Below are 15,898 nucleotides of genomic sequence, written 5' to 3' on the forward strand. Positions count from 1 at the left end.
GCTACAGGGTGAAACAAGGAAGAACAATAACAAATGGTAGCATCCAGTTTTCCATCCCTGGATTCAGCTCCCACAGTAACTACTCACAGAGTCCCAGTCCGCACTGTCCTAGATGCTCTCAGGTGGTGGAAGTGCACTGATGCTTAGAGACACCCAGCAGCTGCAGAGTCCTCTCTGTCCTATGCCCTTCTCGCCTCCCCCTGGGGGCTCCCAGCAGCAGGAGAGTCCGTGCTGTACTGTGCCCTTCTGGCCTTCATCTGTCCCAGGAGGAATGCAGGATCATGGGCTGTGTCCACTGATGCACCCTGGGATCCGAGGCCTGTGCTGCTGGATTCGCACTCCCAGGGCACGTGGCTCCCCAAGGCAGCAGCGCACAGACCCCTCTGTCTGGAGCCGCCCATCTAACTGACTGGCTTCTCCCAGATGCCCTTCCCTGTGCATGCTGTGGCTTTTTACTGAGGTCGGCCCACATTACGTGGTGCCCTTTACCCTGGGGCACACTTCCTCTGTTAATGACTCTGGGAAACTGGACTTCACTGCCCCTTCTGCAATTCTGTCCAATTTCTCTGCTAAGCACTTTTCTGTCCAGGAAGAATCTGGTGTGAATTTTTTAAATTTCCCACTTCTCTGGGGCTGGGCCTTCCTGTCCTGGAGGCTCTAGGTGCGCAGCCTTAGCCTGGATCCTCGCAGGGCCACTCCCCCACTTGATTCATTTTTATTTTATTTTTTCCACCTTCCTACCTTGTTAGAAGTGAAACCCTTCTCTCTGTAGTGTCTGGATGTTCTCTCTTTAAATATCAGGTCAGATTAATAGGTGTTCAGGACGGTTTGAAAGTTATCTAGGTAAGTTGGTGGGGCCAGGTAAGGTGAGGACCCTTACTCTTCCACCATCTTCTATCTCATTCACTTTCAATGTTACTAATGCCCCTTGTTTAATTTCTTTAATCAAGAAGCCAGGTCAAATGGATGAAAACCAAAGAGAGATGGTGAGAATCTTTGTCCTGGAAGGTTTCTCACAGACACCACCTATCGAGGCAGGGGTATTTGTACTATTTATTTTCTTCTATGTGCCCACTTGGGTAGGCAATGTCCTCATCTTGGTCACAGTAGCCTCTGATAACTATCTGAATTCATCACCCATGTATTTCCTTCTTGGCAACCCCTCTTTCCTGGACTTACGTTATTCAACTATCCCTAAGCTTCTGGCTGACTTTCTTGATAATGAGAAGCTCATTCGCTATGGCCAATGCATTGTGCAGCTCTTCTTTCTGCATTTTGTAGGAGCAGTTGAGATGTTCCTGCTTACAGTGATGGCCTATGATCTTTATGTTGCAATTTGTTGCCCTCTGCACTATACCACTATTATGAGTCAAGGATTACGCTGTATGTTGGTAGCTGCTTCCTGGATGGGAGTGTTTGTGTAATCTACTGTCCAGAGGATCCTTGCTATACGTTTGCCTTTTTTGTGGACCAAACCAGGTGGACAACTTCTTTTGTGATGTTCCCCCATCATCAAACTTGCCTGTGTGGACACATTATTATTGAATTACTAATGGCATCTAACAGTGGGTTAATCTCTACCAGTTCCTTTATTATACTGTTTTCTTCCTATTCCGCTAACCTGGCTAAGATTCACTCGAAGGAGGGAAGGCGAAAGTCACTCTCCTCCTGTGGCTCCCACCTCATGGTACTAACATTCTTCTTTGGACCCAGTATTTTCATCTATGCTCGTCCCTTGTCCACATTTTCTGTGGACAAGATGGTGTCTGTACTCTACAATGTTATTACACTCATGCTGAATCCCCTCATCTACACACTTTGGAACAAAGAGGTCAAGTCAGCCATGCAGAAACTGTGGGACACGAGAGGACTTGCTTGGAAAAAACAGGAGACATAAACAGTTGAAGTGAGTTTTTGAGAGCAGACGATCTGAGGTTAAAATAATTACTGTTTCACGAATGAGTTAGGAGATGATAGCCTAATTGTTTGGTTTTCAATCCAATCATGAAATGGGCAAAAGACATGAAGAGAAATCTCACAGAGGAAGACATAGACATGGCCAACATGCACATGAGAACATGCTCTGCATCACTTGCTATCAGGGAAATACAAATCAAAACCACAATGAGATACCACCTCACACCAGTGAGAATGGGGAAAATTAACAAGGCAGGAAACAACAAATGTTGGAGAGGATGCAGAGAAAAGGGAACACTCTTACACTGTTGGTGGGAATGTGAACTGGTGCAGCCACTCTGGAAAACTGTGTGGAGGTTCCTCAAAGAATTAAAAATAGACCTGCCCTACGACCCAGCAATTGCACTGTTGGGGATTTACCCCAAAGATTCAGATGCAATGAAATGCTGGGACACCTGCTCCCCAATGTTTCTAGCAGCAATGTCCACAAGAGCCAAACTGTGGAAGGAGCCTCGGTGTCCATCGAAAGATGAATGGATAAAGAAGATGTGGTTTATGTATACAATGGAATATTACTCAGCCATTAGAAATGACAAATACCTACCATTTGCTTCAACGTGGATGGAACTGGAGGGTATTATGCCGAGTGAAGTAAGTCAATCGGAGAAGGACAAACAGTGTATGTTCTCATTGATTTGGGGAATATAAATAACAGTGAAAGGGAATATAAGGGAAGGGAGAAGAAAAAGACTCCTAACTCGGGGAAATGAACTAGGGGTGGTGGAAGGGGAGGAGGGCAGGGGGTGGGGGTGAATGGGTGACGGGCACTGAGGGAGTCACTTGACAGGATGAGCACTGGGTGTTATTCTGTATGTTGGCAAATTGAACACCAATAAAAATAAATTTATTATTAAAATAATAATAATAATAATAATAATAATTGTTTGGTTTTCTTCCATTAAATCATAATACTATTTAAGGCTGTATAATTAAAGTCATCAAAACTCCCTTCATACTGAATTATTCTACATTTGCTTCCTTTTCCTCAAAGCATCTGTTTTCTGTTTTTCTATTAATTGTTTTTCCATTCTACTCATTCATCTGATCAAATCTTATTCTATCCATTCTTTTCATTTAGTTTGGTGCCACACACTAGTACAAAGCACCCTTTCCAAAGTCTCACCAATTTCTTCTCCACATTGTGCTTGCTTTCATTGTCTTTTCAACTTTCACATTCTAACCAGATGTCTGCAAAGACCTGAAAAGGAATGTATATATGTTTCTTAAAGTCACAAAATATTTAGAGGGTTATCATTTAGATGAGGTAGAGTGAATCCAATTTATATAACTGTATAACAAACTAATGGATATATTATCTGCCTTCACTGCTTCATCACACCACTACCATGTAGTAGTGCAATTCAGGGAGCAACTGTTTAACATGTGGGTCCAACTAACTCTCTTTGAATTACAAATCAAGTGAATCTTAGGCAAGTCATTTAAAGTATTGCAGCCCTAATTTCCTTAGCTGTAGTATGCATAGAATCATGCCTACTTCTTAGTGCTCTGGTGAGGGCTAAAAATGTCAATACATACAAATATGTTTAGTCTGTTGCTTGACACATAACAGGACTTTACTATTATTTATTCATTAGATTTTTCAAGGACATAAAGATACTGATGGTGGAAATTTAAACTGGCTGATTTGCTTTAATGAAACAAACAGTATGGTCTACCAAAACCACTTTAAGGAAAATTCTAGAAACTGTATAGAAATGAGCAATGACTTTTTTTCCTTATCCACTTGGGGCACGGTTTATACTATTATGACCATTATCATAAAAAAACATTGCTGCATTTTCATACTCAGAATTATATTAAGACTAATTCATAGGCTTATGTAGTCCTTACTAAAATTTTATAATTAAAGATGGGAAAACTGAATTGACATTCAAGTTAAGAAATAACTAGACACAAAATATAAATGGACAATAAAGCATTTTTATTTTTACAGTTATTAATTTTTAATTTTTAAAGCATTTATTTATTTATTTTGAGAGAGAGAAAGAGCATAAGTGAGCAAAGGTAAGAGGGTTGGAGGTAGTAGGAGAGAAAATCTCAAGCAGACCCCACACTGGGCAAGGAATCTCCTGGGAGGCTTGATATCAGGACCCTGAAATCACCATGTGAGCCAAAACCAAGAGTCAGAGATTTAACTGATTGCACCATCCAATTGCCCTGTTTTTTACTGCTTTTTAAAAAGTAAGTGAATTATAGAAGCAATTTCAGCAATAATTTGTGTGACAGAGATAGAAGCCAAGAATGTTAAACTCATTGAAGACTGAAGTTTTGTATTTATCTTTACATTCCCAAAACTTACTTTTTAAAATACCTAAAATAAAATAGAAACTCAATAAAAACATGATTGATAAATGAAGGAATTTTGTATATATTCTTTGATCAGTGTGGTTAAGTTTATGGAAGAGACACTTCAGACCTGTTTTCTTTTCCCATACTTGGAAAGATAACTTGGAAATTTTTCATTAAGAACTAGGAACTAAGAGATTTTACTGAAGCAAGATTTCCCCAAAAAAGATATCAGGGCAGCCCTGGTGGCTCAGTGGTTTAGCGCTGCCTTTAGTCTGGGGTGTGATCCTGAGTCCTGGGATCGAGTCCCACGTGGGGCTCTCTGCATGGAACCTGCTTCTCCCTCTACCTATGTCTCTGCCTCTCTTTCTCTCTCTGTGTGTCATGAATAAATAAATAAAATCTTTTAACAAATAGATATCAAAACATCTAAGGATATACCACTATTATTGTCAGAGAAGTTAGATACTTCAAAATTAAACAGATAATTAAGTAATCAAGTTCACAACAAGTATAAATCATGTGATCTCATCTAAAGATATTGACTATGATATCAGGAATTCTATATTTGAATTCTTAGTACTTTAATAACAGTATCACCAAGAGAGGAATTTTTGAGGGTTAAAATTCAGCAAACTTGAGGCAATCATAATGACACAATTCAGTTAGTTTTCCCTAGAGATTGATACAGAAAGATTCTCTGGTGCTGTTAGAAATTTCCACTAATCAATGCCATGTGGAAAAAGCGATACTTGGAAATTTTAAAAACTATTCAATATTTGTAGTAGTAGATAAAATTAAGATAAAATCAGTGTTCTGAGAAAAAATATTTAAAAAACAGACATAACCATAAGTTCTATAAGATAAATGGAAATATGTATCTTCGTATAAATACAAAGCCTAGAAATTCTCAAGGAAACCAACATATTAAAATATTGGACTGCTTCTGTGTATTTAAACAAGTACTCAAATTGTTTACCATACTACCAGTTTTAAATTGCTTTTTTCTTATCCTTTTCAAAAGGCTGCCTTCATTTCAACATAACATGAAACTCTATGAGAAACCTATCCAATGACTCATACAGTTAAATCTCACATCCAATATCTAATGCTCTTATTCAAATGAAATATGAAATCTTAGATTTTAAACAAAAATTCTTAACCAGTAGTGGAATTATTTGGCCACGTGGTAATTCTCTTATTAACTTTTTGAGGAACCTCTATCCTGTTCTCTACAGTCACTGCACCAATCTGCATTCCCATCGGCAGTGTGTGAGAATCATCAACACTTCATCAACATCTTTATCTTCATCAACACTTGCTATTTCTTGCCTTTTTTATTAGTCATTCTGGCAGGTGTCAGGTGATATCTCATTGTGGTTTTGATCTGCGTTTCCTTGATGATGAGTGATTTTTAAAAATATTTTATTTATTTATTCACGAGAGAGAGAGAGAGGCAGAGACACAGGCAGAGGGAGAAGCAGGCTCCATGCAGTGAGCTTGACGTGGGACTCGACCCTGGGTCTCCAGGATCATATCCTGGGCTGAAGGTAGCGCTAAACTGTTGAGCCACCCGGGCTGCCCAATGATGAGTGATTTTAAGTGTCTTTTCATGTGTCTGCATGTATTTTTAGAAAAAATGGACCTCTTCTAATTTTTAATGGGATTATTTGGTTATTTTGGTTTTGAATTGTGTAAATTCTTTATAGATTTTGTATAGTAATCTCTTTTCACAAATATCTCCTCCCATTGAGTAGCTTGCCTTTTTGTTTTATTGATAGATTCCTTCACTGTACAAACCCTTTTTGTTTTGATGTAGTTCCAATAGTTTAATTTTGCTTTTGTTTCCCTTGCCTTTGGAAAAATGGGAAATATATTCCTTTACATTCCTCTGCATAATCTTCTATGTAGAAAAATGATGCTATAATCAATGTCAAAGAAATTACTGCCTGTGTTGTCTTCTGGGATTTTTATGGTTTGTTTCATATTTAGTTCTTTAATCCATTCTGAGTTTATTTTTGTGTATAGTGTGAGAAAGCAGTCCAATTTCATTCTTTTCCATGCATCTCTTCAGTTTTCCATGTATCATTTGTTGAAGAAAGTTTTTTCCCTGTTGTATATTCTTGCCTCCTTTGTCCTAGATTAACTAAGCATAAATGTGGGTTTATTTCTCGACGTTTTGTTGTGTTCCATTGATTTAAGTACTAACTCTTTTGACTACTACAGGTTTATATCTTGAAATCTAGTATTGTGATATGTCCAGTTTTACCATTCTCTCTCATAATTGCTTGGAATATTCAGTCTTTTCAGGTTACTCAAAGAAAACAAAAACACTAATTTGAAAATATGTATGCACTAGTACACTTATTTTAGCATTATTTATAGAAGACAAGATATGGAAGCAACCTAAATATGTGCATCCATAGATGAATAGGTAAAGAAAATGTGTAAATGTGTGAGGGTGTATGTATACACACAATGGAATAGTACTCAGCCATAAAATAGAATGAGATTTTGCCATTTGTAACAACATGAATGGATCTAGAGAGTATAATGTTAAGTGAAGTAAGTCAGATAAAGACAAATACCACTCATTACAAATTGTACTCATATGTGGGGTTTATAAAACAAAGCAAAAAAAAAAAAAACAAATTAAAAAACCAGGCTCTATAGCAGCAATGTCCACAATAGCCAAACTGTGGAAGGAGTCTCGGTGTCCATTGAAAGATGAATGGATATAGAAGATGTGGTTTATGTATACAATGGAATATTACTCAGCCATTAAAAACAACAAATACCCACCATTTGCTTCGACATGGATGGAACTGGAGGGTATTATGCTGAGTGAAATGAGTCAATCGGAGAAGGACAATCATTATATGTTCTCATTCATTTGGGGAATATAAATAATAGTGAAAAGGAATAGAAGGGAAGGGAGAATAAATGGGTAGGAAATATCAGAAAGGGAGACAGAACACAAAGACTCCTAACTCTGGGAAACGAACTAGGGGTGGTGGAAGGAGAGGAGGGTGGGGGGTGAGGGTGAATGGGTGACGGTCACTGAGGGGGGCACTTGACAGGATGAGCACTGGGTGTTATTCTGTATGTTGGCAAATTGAACACCAATAAAAAATAAATTTATATATAAAAATATATAATATATATATAATATAAAAAGGTTCTTAAATGCAAAAAACAAATAGGTTGGTTGCCAGAGGGAAGATGGGTGGGGGATGGGTGATATCGACAAAGGGGATTAAGAGTACACTTATCTCATAATGAGCACTGCCTAATGCACAGAATTGTAGAATTATATTTTAAACTTGAAACTAACATAACACTGTATGTTAATGATACTTCAATAATTTAAAAAATCTAACCTATGTTGACAGTATTTTTCAGTTCATAATGAAATCACTAACAATCCCTAAAATTCCATTCTCTTAACAACAAATATTTATGTATGTATGTATGTATTTATTATTGGATTTTGATTTGCCACCATACAGCATAACACCCAGTGCTCATCCCGTCAAGTGCCCCCCTCAGTGCTCATCACCCAGCCACCCCGTCCCCCCGCCCACCTCACTTTCCACCACCCCTCGTTCCTTTCCCATAGTTAGGAGTCTGTCATGTTCTGTAACCCTCACTGATACTTCCCACTCATTTTCTCTCCTTTCTTCTTTATTCCCTTTTACTATTTCTTATATTCCCCGTATGAATGAACCCATACAATGTTTGTCCTTCTCTGATTGACTTACCTCACTCAGCAAAATACCCTCCAGTTCCATTTACGTCCAGACAGATGGTGGGTATTTGCCATTTCTGATGGCTGAGTAATATTTCATTGTATACATAGATCACAGCTTCTTTAATGTGCGCTGACAGAGTAGAAAAGGCCTTAGACAAACCACCTGAGGAACGTTTCCAGAGAGTGACCAGGATGAAAACTTAGGAGATAAGCAATGAGAAGAAGGCGCCCATGGAAATGAACCTGCTGTTGGCAGTCACCATGAATTCCATCCTGTAAGGGTCTGCGCAGGCACATTTGATGAACCAAGGAAGTTCAAAGCAAAAGCTGTCTATCTCATTAGGACCACAAAAAGTCAAGTGGACAACGAAAGCTAACTGGGCCACTGAATGAATGAGGCCAACAGCCCAAGCACCAGACAGAAGCAAAATTCACATCTGCGGACTCATGATAGATAGTGGAGAGGCTTACATATGGCCACATAGCGATCCAAGACCATGGCAATGAGCAGCACCATCTCAGATCCACCCAGGACATGAAATACAAATAAATGGATGACACATCCCTGGAATGATATGGTTTTGTGCCCTGAGTGCAGATCATGAATCTTCTTAGGAATCATTAAGGTGGAAAGACACAAGTCAATGAATGAGAGATTTGCTAAAAGGAAGTACATAGTGGAATGTAAGTAAGGGTAAACATCACTCTAAACACAACAAGGAGGTTTCCCAGGATAACTGTTACATAAAACACTGGAGAAAAGGCAAGGAGAAAATTCAGTGCTGGTCTATAGGTAGAAAGTGCCAAGGATATAAACCAAAACACATCAGAATAATTTGATTCATACATTGGCTTTGCCTGGTGAAAACCTAAAATACCAAAACCATAATAATAAATCAAGCATTTAACAAAAATTATCATTTAAAAACACAGATTTGAGCTTTCCTTAACTCTGGCATTAAGAAATATCCAGTAACAGCCATAAGATGTTTTTTAAAAATATAATACATTGACTTATCCATTCAGCTAATATACTTAATGAGCACAACTAATATTCCTAATGAGTATCTACCATTTGCCTAGAGCTATGTCAAGTTCTGAGGTAAAACAGTGATCCTGACTTCAGGAGGTTTACAGGCTGAGGGTGGAACTAGACATTAAATAGCTCTAAATACAAATAGAACTCTGGTAATTGGGGATCTATGGGTGGCGCAGCGGTTTAGCGCCTGCCTTTGGCCCAGGGCGCGATCCTGGAGACCCGGGATCGAATCCCACATCGGGCTCCCGGTGCATGGAGCCTGCTTCTCCCTCTGATCTGTGTCTCTGCCTCTCTCTCTCTCACTCTCTCTCTCTCTCTGACTATCATAAATAAATAAAAATTAAAAAAAAAAAAAAAAGAACTCTGGTAATTAATTTAAAGAAATGAACTGTGGTGAATGTGTTTCTTAGGCAGAACCATAAAACTGCAAGAGTCACTTCCTTCGTCAAGATCATCTGGGTCCTCCTAATGGATGAAGGAGGCAATACGAGGAGATACAATGATTGGACATATATTTATTTCTGTGAAAGTCTCTCTAATCTTTTCATCTTCAAACTGCATCTGAGATCAAGGAGAAAGAGAGAGAAATGAAAAAAATATTTCCCCATGTATAGGAATGGAATTTTACTTCCAATGGAAATCTTTACATTTGGAGGCTCCCCTTTGAGAATTTAACATTTAGAAATTACTTACATTGAAGAATTCTTTATACAAAATAATTTGATTTAAAAGCTGTTTAAACATTGACATGAAAGAAAAACACTCCTGAGACCAGATAGTGATTATACAGTGACTATAGGAGATATAGCTCTCTAAATATTGCCCTCTCTGAAATCTGGGCTTTCTGGATTTCAGCGTGGTTTGAATTGCTAAGTGGCAAAACCAAGCTTGCCATTTTGTTTTTCAAAGTTTTTAAGGCAGTTAACTATATCTCACAGAGAATCGAAAGAGGAAAGAGCTGATCCCTTCATGACTGCAGGGAGAGAAGAAATGTTTAGGATGCCTCAACTTCACAGCACCTTCTCAGTGATAGACTCATCTGTCCATAAACAACACATTTTATGAGATCACAAATTTTGAATCAATATGTCCTAGTCACATTTTTCTGAGACTATATCCTGGTCCATTAATAGAGATTTCTCACATAAGCAAATCCTTCTAACCGACCCTTAAAGCAGCTACCCCTGCAGATGGATGATGCCAACAATTATCCGGTGGTTTTTCAGTCATGATTGTGAATTAGAATTATCTGAAGCGTCTTGGTGTAAAAAGCACATTTCTGGGATTTGGTCCTAGAATACTAATTCAGCAGGGCAATGATGGACCCTGATTATTTGCATTTATAAAGCATTGCAGGTGATTTTAACGTGGGTGGTCTTCAAATTACACTTAGGAAAACAAAGTATTTTGGATTTTACCTTATTTCAAAACAGGAAAATGAGTTTCATAAAAGGCTTCCTCAAAATTCAAAGAAGTTCCTCCACTTAAAATCTATAGCTGCACTGCCTGTACACTGACTCACAAATTGCCTACAAAAACCCACAATTTGGGGAAAATTGGTGACTTTGGTAACTCAAGTTTCACTAACAAATCAGGCAGGCATACTCCTTCAATCTAGACAGCTAGAGATTTCTGCACCTAAGGTGAAATAGTGCAAGGGTCCACATCCATTTTCATGAATCTGACCAAAGCAAGATGGAGTGGTGAGAAGAGACTGCAGATAAGAGTCATGGATGCTTCTAAACAGTCGGAAATGCCTGTGGGATCTAGCATCTACTTCAGCATTTACTACAGGACTGGTTCTGTGCTGAACATGCTGTGCGTGTGTGTGTGTAATAACAGGACAAAATACAGAATCCTCAGAAATCAAAGAAAAACTGATGTAAGAAAGGAACTTTTTCCTAACCAACAAGACTGGATTGTTTCCCTCTCCTGCACTCAGATATCATGTTTATTGCTATCATAGATCTCACATGACAGCATATTTTGTGACCATTCCCTTGCTTTTATTCCACTCAACTAAGAATGTGTTCTTAAATACTCTATGTTTGCTCCTAGTTCTGCTGATGTAATCTGAACTATAGCAGGTGTTTGACATTTATTACTTGAATAATAAATGTATAAATAGTACTAGACATATCTTGATATAAAATGGCTATGTATTAAGGTCTACAAAGTCAATTACATCAATAAAACTAAGGAAATTAATCCAAAACAGATGGAAAAGAGATAATTTAAAAGTAAATCTATTTTTTCCACATTACAGGCACTGTGGAACCACTGCAGAATCTGAAGTAGCTATGATGTGGTTTCCTCCCAAAAGAATGCCGCCTCAATTGAAATAGAAGACACTGAAAGACTAGGCCCTTCTCTGAGTCTTGTTCAATGAACGCTCTGGAAGCCCTCGAATTTGGCATTTTAATTAGGACTACCTGTAAGAGTATAATCACCCCCTCACTGAGGCAACAACGACAACTTATAACTTATTTTCCCCATCATTTTTGGGACCAGGCTGACCACAGCTGCTGTCTGAGCCACACAACTACGAAATCACCGCCACATCCCTGACAGGTGGCTGTCCAAGGTTGGGACGAAGGTCAAGTGCACCACCGACCTATTCTCAATCTGTAAGTACTGGGAAATATCACCACAACACATGCCCCACTACGCAGCTGGAGGAGAGAAGACGCCACCAGAAGCCTGTCCAGAGGACACTCCTTTAGTCGGCCCATTAAGTGGGGCCCTTCAAGGACATGTCCTGTAGGCACAGCACACAAGGAGAGGCACAACCTCTCCCAAGGAGGTCCCAAACTAGGACGCCATCCGGATCTTCTCCGTGACCTGGCGCCACCTACCTGTTGGAGATCCAGGGTCCCCATCAAGTGGCTCGTGACATCTTCGGAGTCCTCAATGGGAAGCAGGTGGTCCCCTGGAGGAGTCCCCGCCGGCCAGCACCCCTGAGCCTATGGGAAGTCCTCGGTGCCCTTTGAGGGGTCCATGCACACCTGAGGTCCCATGCACTCAGCCAGCCCCCACCCCCACCCCTGTGTGTTAAGCAGCAGCAGATCCTGCCCCCAGGCCTCACTGCCCTTCGAGGGGTCCCACGCCCACTTGAGGCTCCACACAGCCAGCACCCCCCCCCCCCGGCAGTTTGAGCAACAGTGAATCCCACCCCGAGGCCCTCTGGACACCCCAGCCTCCACAGCCAGAGGATGCCGGCGACCTGCAAGCATAGAACTCTGAAGGAACACTGGCAGCCCGGGCACCTGGCCCTGCTCCCTGTCGGGCCTGCGCAGGACCCCAGGACCCCCCCAAAGCACTGAGCGCTGCACATGAAAACAGCTGGCAAGGTGTGGACGCTGCTGCTCCAGGACAGCTTCTGGGCCCACTCCGTCCATAGCTCAACACTGACACCTGATGCTCTCTCTTTTGATGTTATTTCAAAATTTCAGAGGCAACAGAAGTGCCTTCCCACCTGGGACTTATTTGAACGGAGGGCTAGGGGAAGGCTCGGGACACTCAATACTTTTGTCTCGTTTCTTCAGAGGGAAATGCACATGTCCCTGAAAAATTTTTAAATAATGGCATTAAGAGGAAACCATGAGAGTCCCATAAAATGATGTCTATCTCTAATAGGATTTAAATTATTAAGACATATATTTTCCTCCTTTTTTATTTCATTGTATTCTAGCATTTTATAAATATTACTTTATCTTTCAGATTTTAAGCCTTTTTTTGTCTTCAACAGTTTAAGAGAGGAATATAGTGTCATCTTCCTGAAAGCTCTTGTGGTATCCACTCTTTGTTTTAATTGAAGTATAATTGACAGATAATACCCTATGAACTTCGGGTGTACGTCACAGTGATCAGAACTTTTATACATTAAAAATTGATCCCCTCAGGAAGTCTAGTTACTGTCAACATACAAGGTTATTACCATATTATCGACTATTTTCCTATGCTGTACATCATATCCCTGACATTTATTTGATAACCGAACATTTGTATCTCTTAATTTTCCTTCACCTATTTTGTCTATCCTCCACCCTCTTCCCATATGATAAACACCACTTGTTCTCTGTGTCTGTAAGTCTGTTTCTTTTGTTCATTTCTTTTTTAGACTCCACATTTAAGTAAAATCATATGGTATTTGTCTTTCTCTGTCTTACTTATTTAACTTCCAATAACACCCTCTAGGTCCATGCATTTTGTCTTAAAGGATAACATTTCATTCTTTTTTAATGGCCAAATAATATTCCAATATTCCATTATATAGGTAATATACAGATATATAAAAAGATATAAATATAGGTACCACTTCTTCATCCATTCATCTACATTTGGACACTTAGGTTGCTTCTATATCTTGACTATTATACATAATGCTGCAGTGCACATAGACAGCATATATCTCTCTTAAGCTCTTTAAATGTTCGCATAGATGGGTGTAATTCATCATAGAATTTGACTATGCCCAAAGTTTATAAAATCAAAATACAGTATTATTACAGTGCCAAACAAGAGGACTCCTGAGAAATGTATCCTAAAGCAGCTGTTTTCAATCTGTGTTCTTTTAGTGTTTGTGAAAATGTGTGACATTACAGCCATAAGAGAAGCCAGAAGTGCTCTGGAGCATGCTTCTCCTTATTGCAAACATTGTCTAGGGGTAGCCTGGGTTGCTCAGTGGTTTAGCATTGCCTTAAGCCCAGGATGTGATCCTGGAGACCTGGGATCAAGTCACACGTCAGGCTTCCCATGGGGAACCTGCTTCTCCCTCTGCCTGTGTCTCTGTCTCTCTGTGTGTCTCTCATGAATAAATAAAGTCTTTAAAAAAGGAAACATTGTCTAAAATTATTGGCAGTTTCATCCAGTTACTCAAGTAATTTGCTCATTACCTGATTCTCTCCTTTTGTGTGACATTTCAGAATCGAAGTACAAGAAAACTGAACTCTTTAACCATTAGTTTAATACAAAAGTTACCTCTTGCTTATGATTATCTTCTTAAGATCCAAAGACATCTAAAAATTCAGCATGAGATATGAATCTGTGGTACTCAAGCACACTTCTGAATAGATGATTCCCCAAGGGACAAAATTGACTCAGTAAGACAGTGTAAATGTAGTGTTTATTTACAGTCTGTGGGTAAAAATTTATTAATTTTCTAAACCAATGCACTTTATTTTTTAATTTTTTTTATTGGAGTTCAATTTGCCAACATATAGCATAACAGCCAATGCTCATCCTGTCAAGTGCCCCCCTCAGTGCCCATCACCCAGTAAAATTATATTAAAATAATATAATTATTATAATGTAATATAAACCATACAATATCAGGTAGTGATATTATAATGTCATAAAATTTTATTTAAAGCATAAAATTATACAGAAGTATACACATGATTTTTGTTGTAATCTACAACTATTTCTCTGCAATATAACACAATACAAATTATATCAGTAAAACATCAGAGTGAAATCTTTGCACAAATCATATTAAAGAAATTATATCCCTTAAATGAGTAAGAACATGTAAGCCTATGGAAAGTTGGGATTCAACGAGAAGTCACATGGTGGTTACACAGTTTCTTCATAGCTATTTTCATCTCTTTATTTCTCAGTGTGTAGATAAGGGGGTTCAAGAGTGGAGTAAAAATGGTGTAAAACACAGACAGGAGCTTGTCCACAGAGAACCGGCTGAAAGGCCACACATAAATGAAAATGCAGGGCCCAAAGAAGAGTGTGACAACCATGATGTGTGCAGAGCAAGTGGAGAGTGCTTTGGATACGCCACCAGCAGTGCGCTGTCGGACAGTGATGAGGATGACAGTGTAAGAGACCAAGAGGAGCAGAAAGCAGCTCATGGAGAGTAATCCACTATCTGAGATCATAAGGATACCTAAGATGTAGGTGTCCATGCAGGCAAGCTTGATTACAAGAGGCAGGTCACAAAAGAAGCTGTCCACCTCATTGGGGCCACAGTACGGTAAATTCACAGTAAAGGCTACTTGACTGATGGAATGCACAAAGCCAATGACCCATGAGACCAACACCAGCCCCACGCAGGTCTGCCGTCTCATCACAGTCATATAATGCAGAGGTTTACATATAGCCACGTATCTGTCATAGGCCATGGAAACCAGAAGTACCATCTCAGCCCCACCAATAAAGTGCAAGAAGAAGATTTGAGCCATACATCCTCCAAAGGAGATAAGCTTTCGGTCACTAAGAAAGTCCCTGAGCATCTTGGGGGTGGCAAAGGAGGCGAGCCATATGTCTAAGAAAGATAGGTTTCCTAGCAGGAAGTACATAGGAGAGGAGTGCAAGTGTGAGTCAGAAATTACGGTGACCACAATGATGAGGTTACCCAGCACACTGGCCACATAGATCCCAGAGAAAAATATGAAGAATAAATGCTGGAGATGTCGTGACGTGCAGAGTCCATACAACACAAATTCTGACACCAAGGAATAATTCTGCAACTTCATTATCTCCAGTTTCAGGCTGTGTTCTGAATCTATATGAAGAAAGGAGGTGGATATGAAGGGGCCTGTCAAATATCAGGCACTTGAGCTGCACCGCACGTAAAGACTGCTAACTCTGGGAAACGAACTAGGGGTGGTGGAAGGGGAGGAGGGCGGGGGGTGGGAGTGAATGGGTGACGGGCACTGGGGGTTATTCTGTATGTTAGTAAATTGAACACCAATAAAAAATAAATTAAAAAAAAAACAAATATCAGGCACATGAAATTGATGACCTAAATTTTATCTGAATGTAATTTTAATTTGTAAGATGTTAATTCAAAATGCAATACAGAGAAGATTAAA

General features: G+C 39.5%; 1 protein-coding gene and 2 pseudogenes across 1 annotated transcript; 1 reads left to right on the forward strand and 2 right to left on the reverse strand.

The window, feature by feature from the left end:
• The first annotated feature begins 962 nt into the window (after positions 1-962).
• Positions 963-1,897, forward strand: LOC144322971 (olfactory receptor 4Q2-like; annotated as a pseudogene).
• A 3,545-nt stretch (positions 1,898-5,442) lies between these two features.
• LOC144323169 (olfactory receptor 4F6-like) lies at positions 5,443-8,884 on the reverse strand (annotated as a pseudogene).
• Positions 8,885-14,626: 5,742 nt separating this feature from the next.
• Positions 14,627-15,624, reverse strand: OR4K14 (olfactory receptor family 4 subfamily K member 14). The gene has a single exon (XM_077913188.1). It carries the CDS (start codon positions 15,557-15,559, stop codon positions 14,627-14,629), a length of 933 nt encoding a protein of 310 aa, XP_077769314.1. The 5' UTR covers positions 15,560-15,624.
• Between the last annotated feature and the right edge of the window lie 274 nt (positions 15,625-15,898).

Source organism: Canis aureus, chromosome 11 (assembly GCF_053574225.1).
Source record: "Canis aureus isolate CA01 chromosome 11, VMU_Caureus_v.1.0, whole genome shotgun sequence".
NCBI lineage: Eukaryota > Metazoa > Chordata > Mammalia > Carnivora > Canidae > Canis > Canis aureus.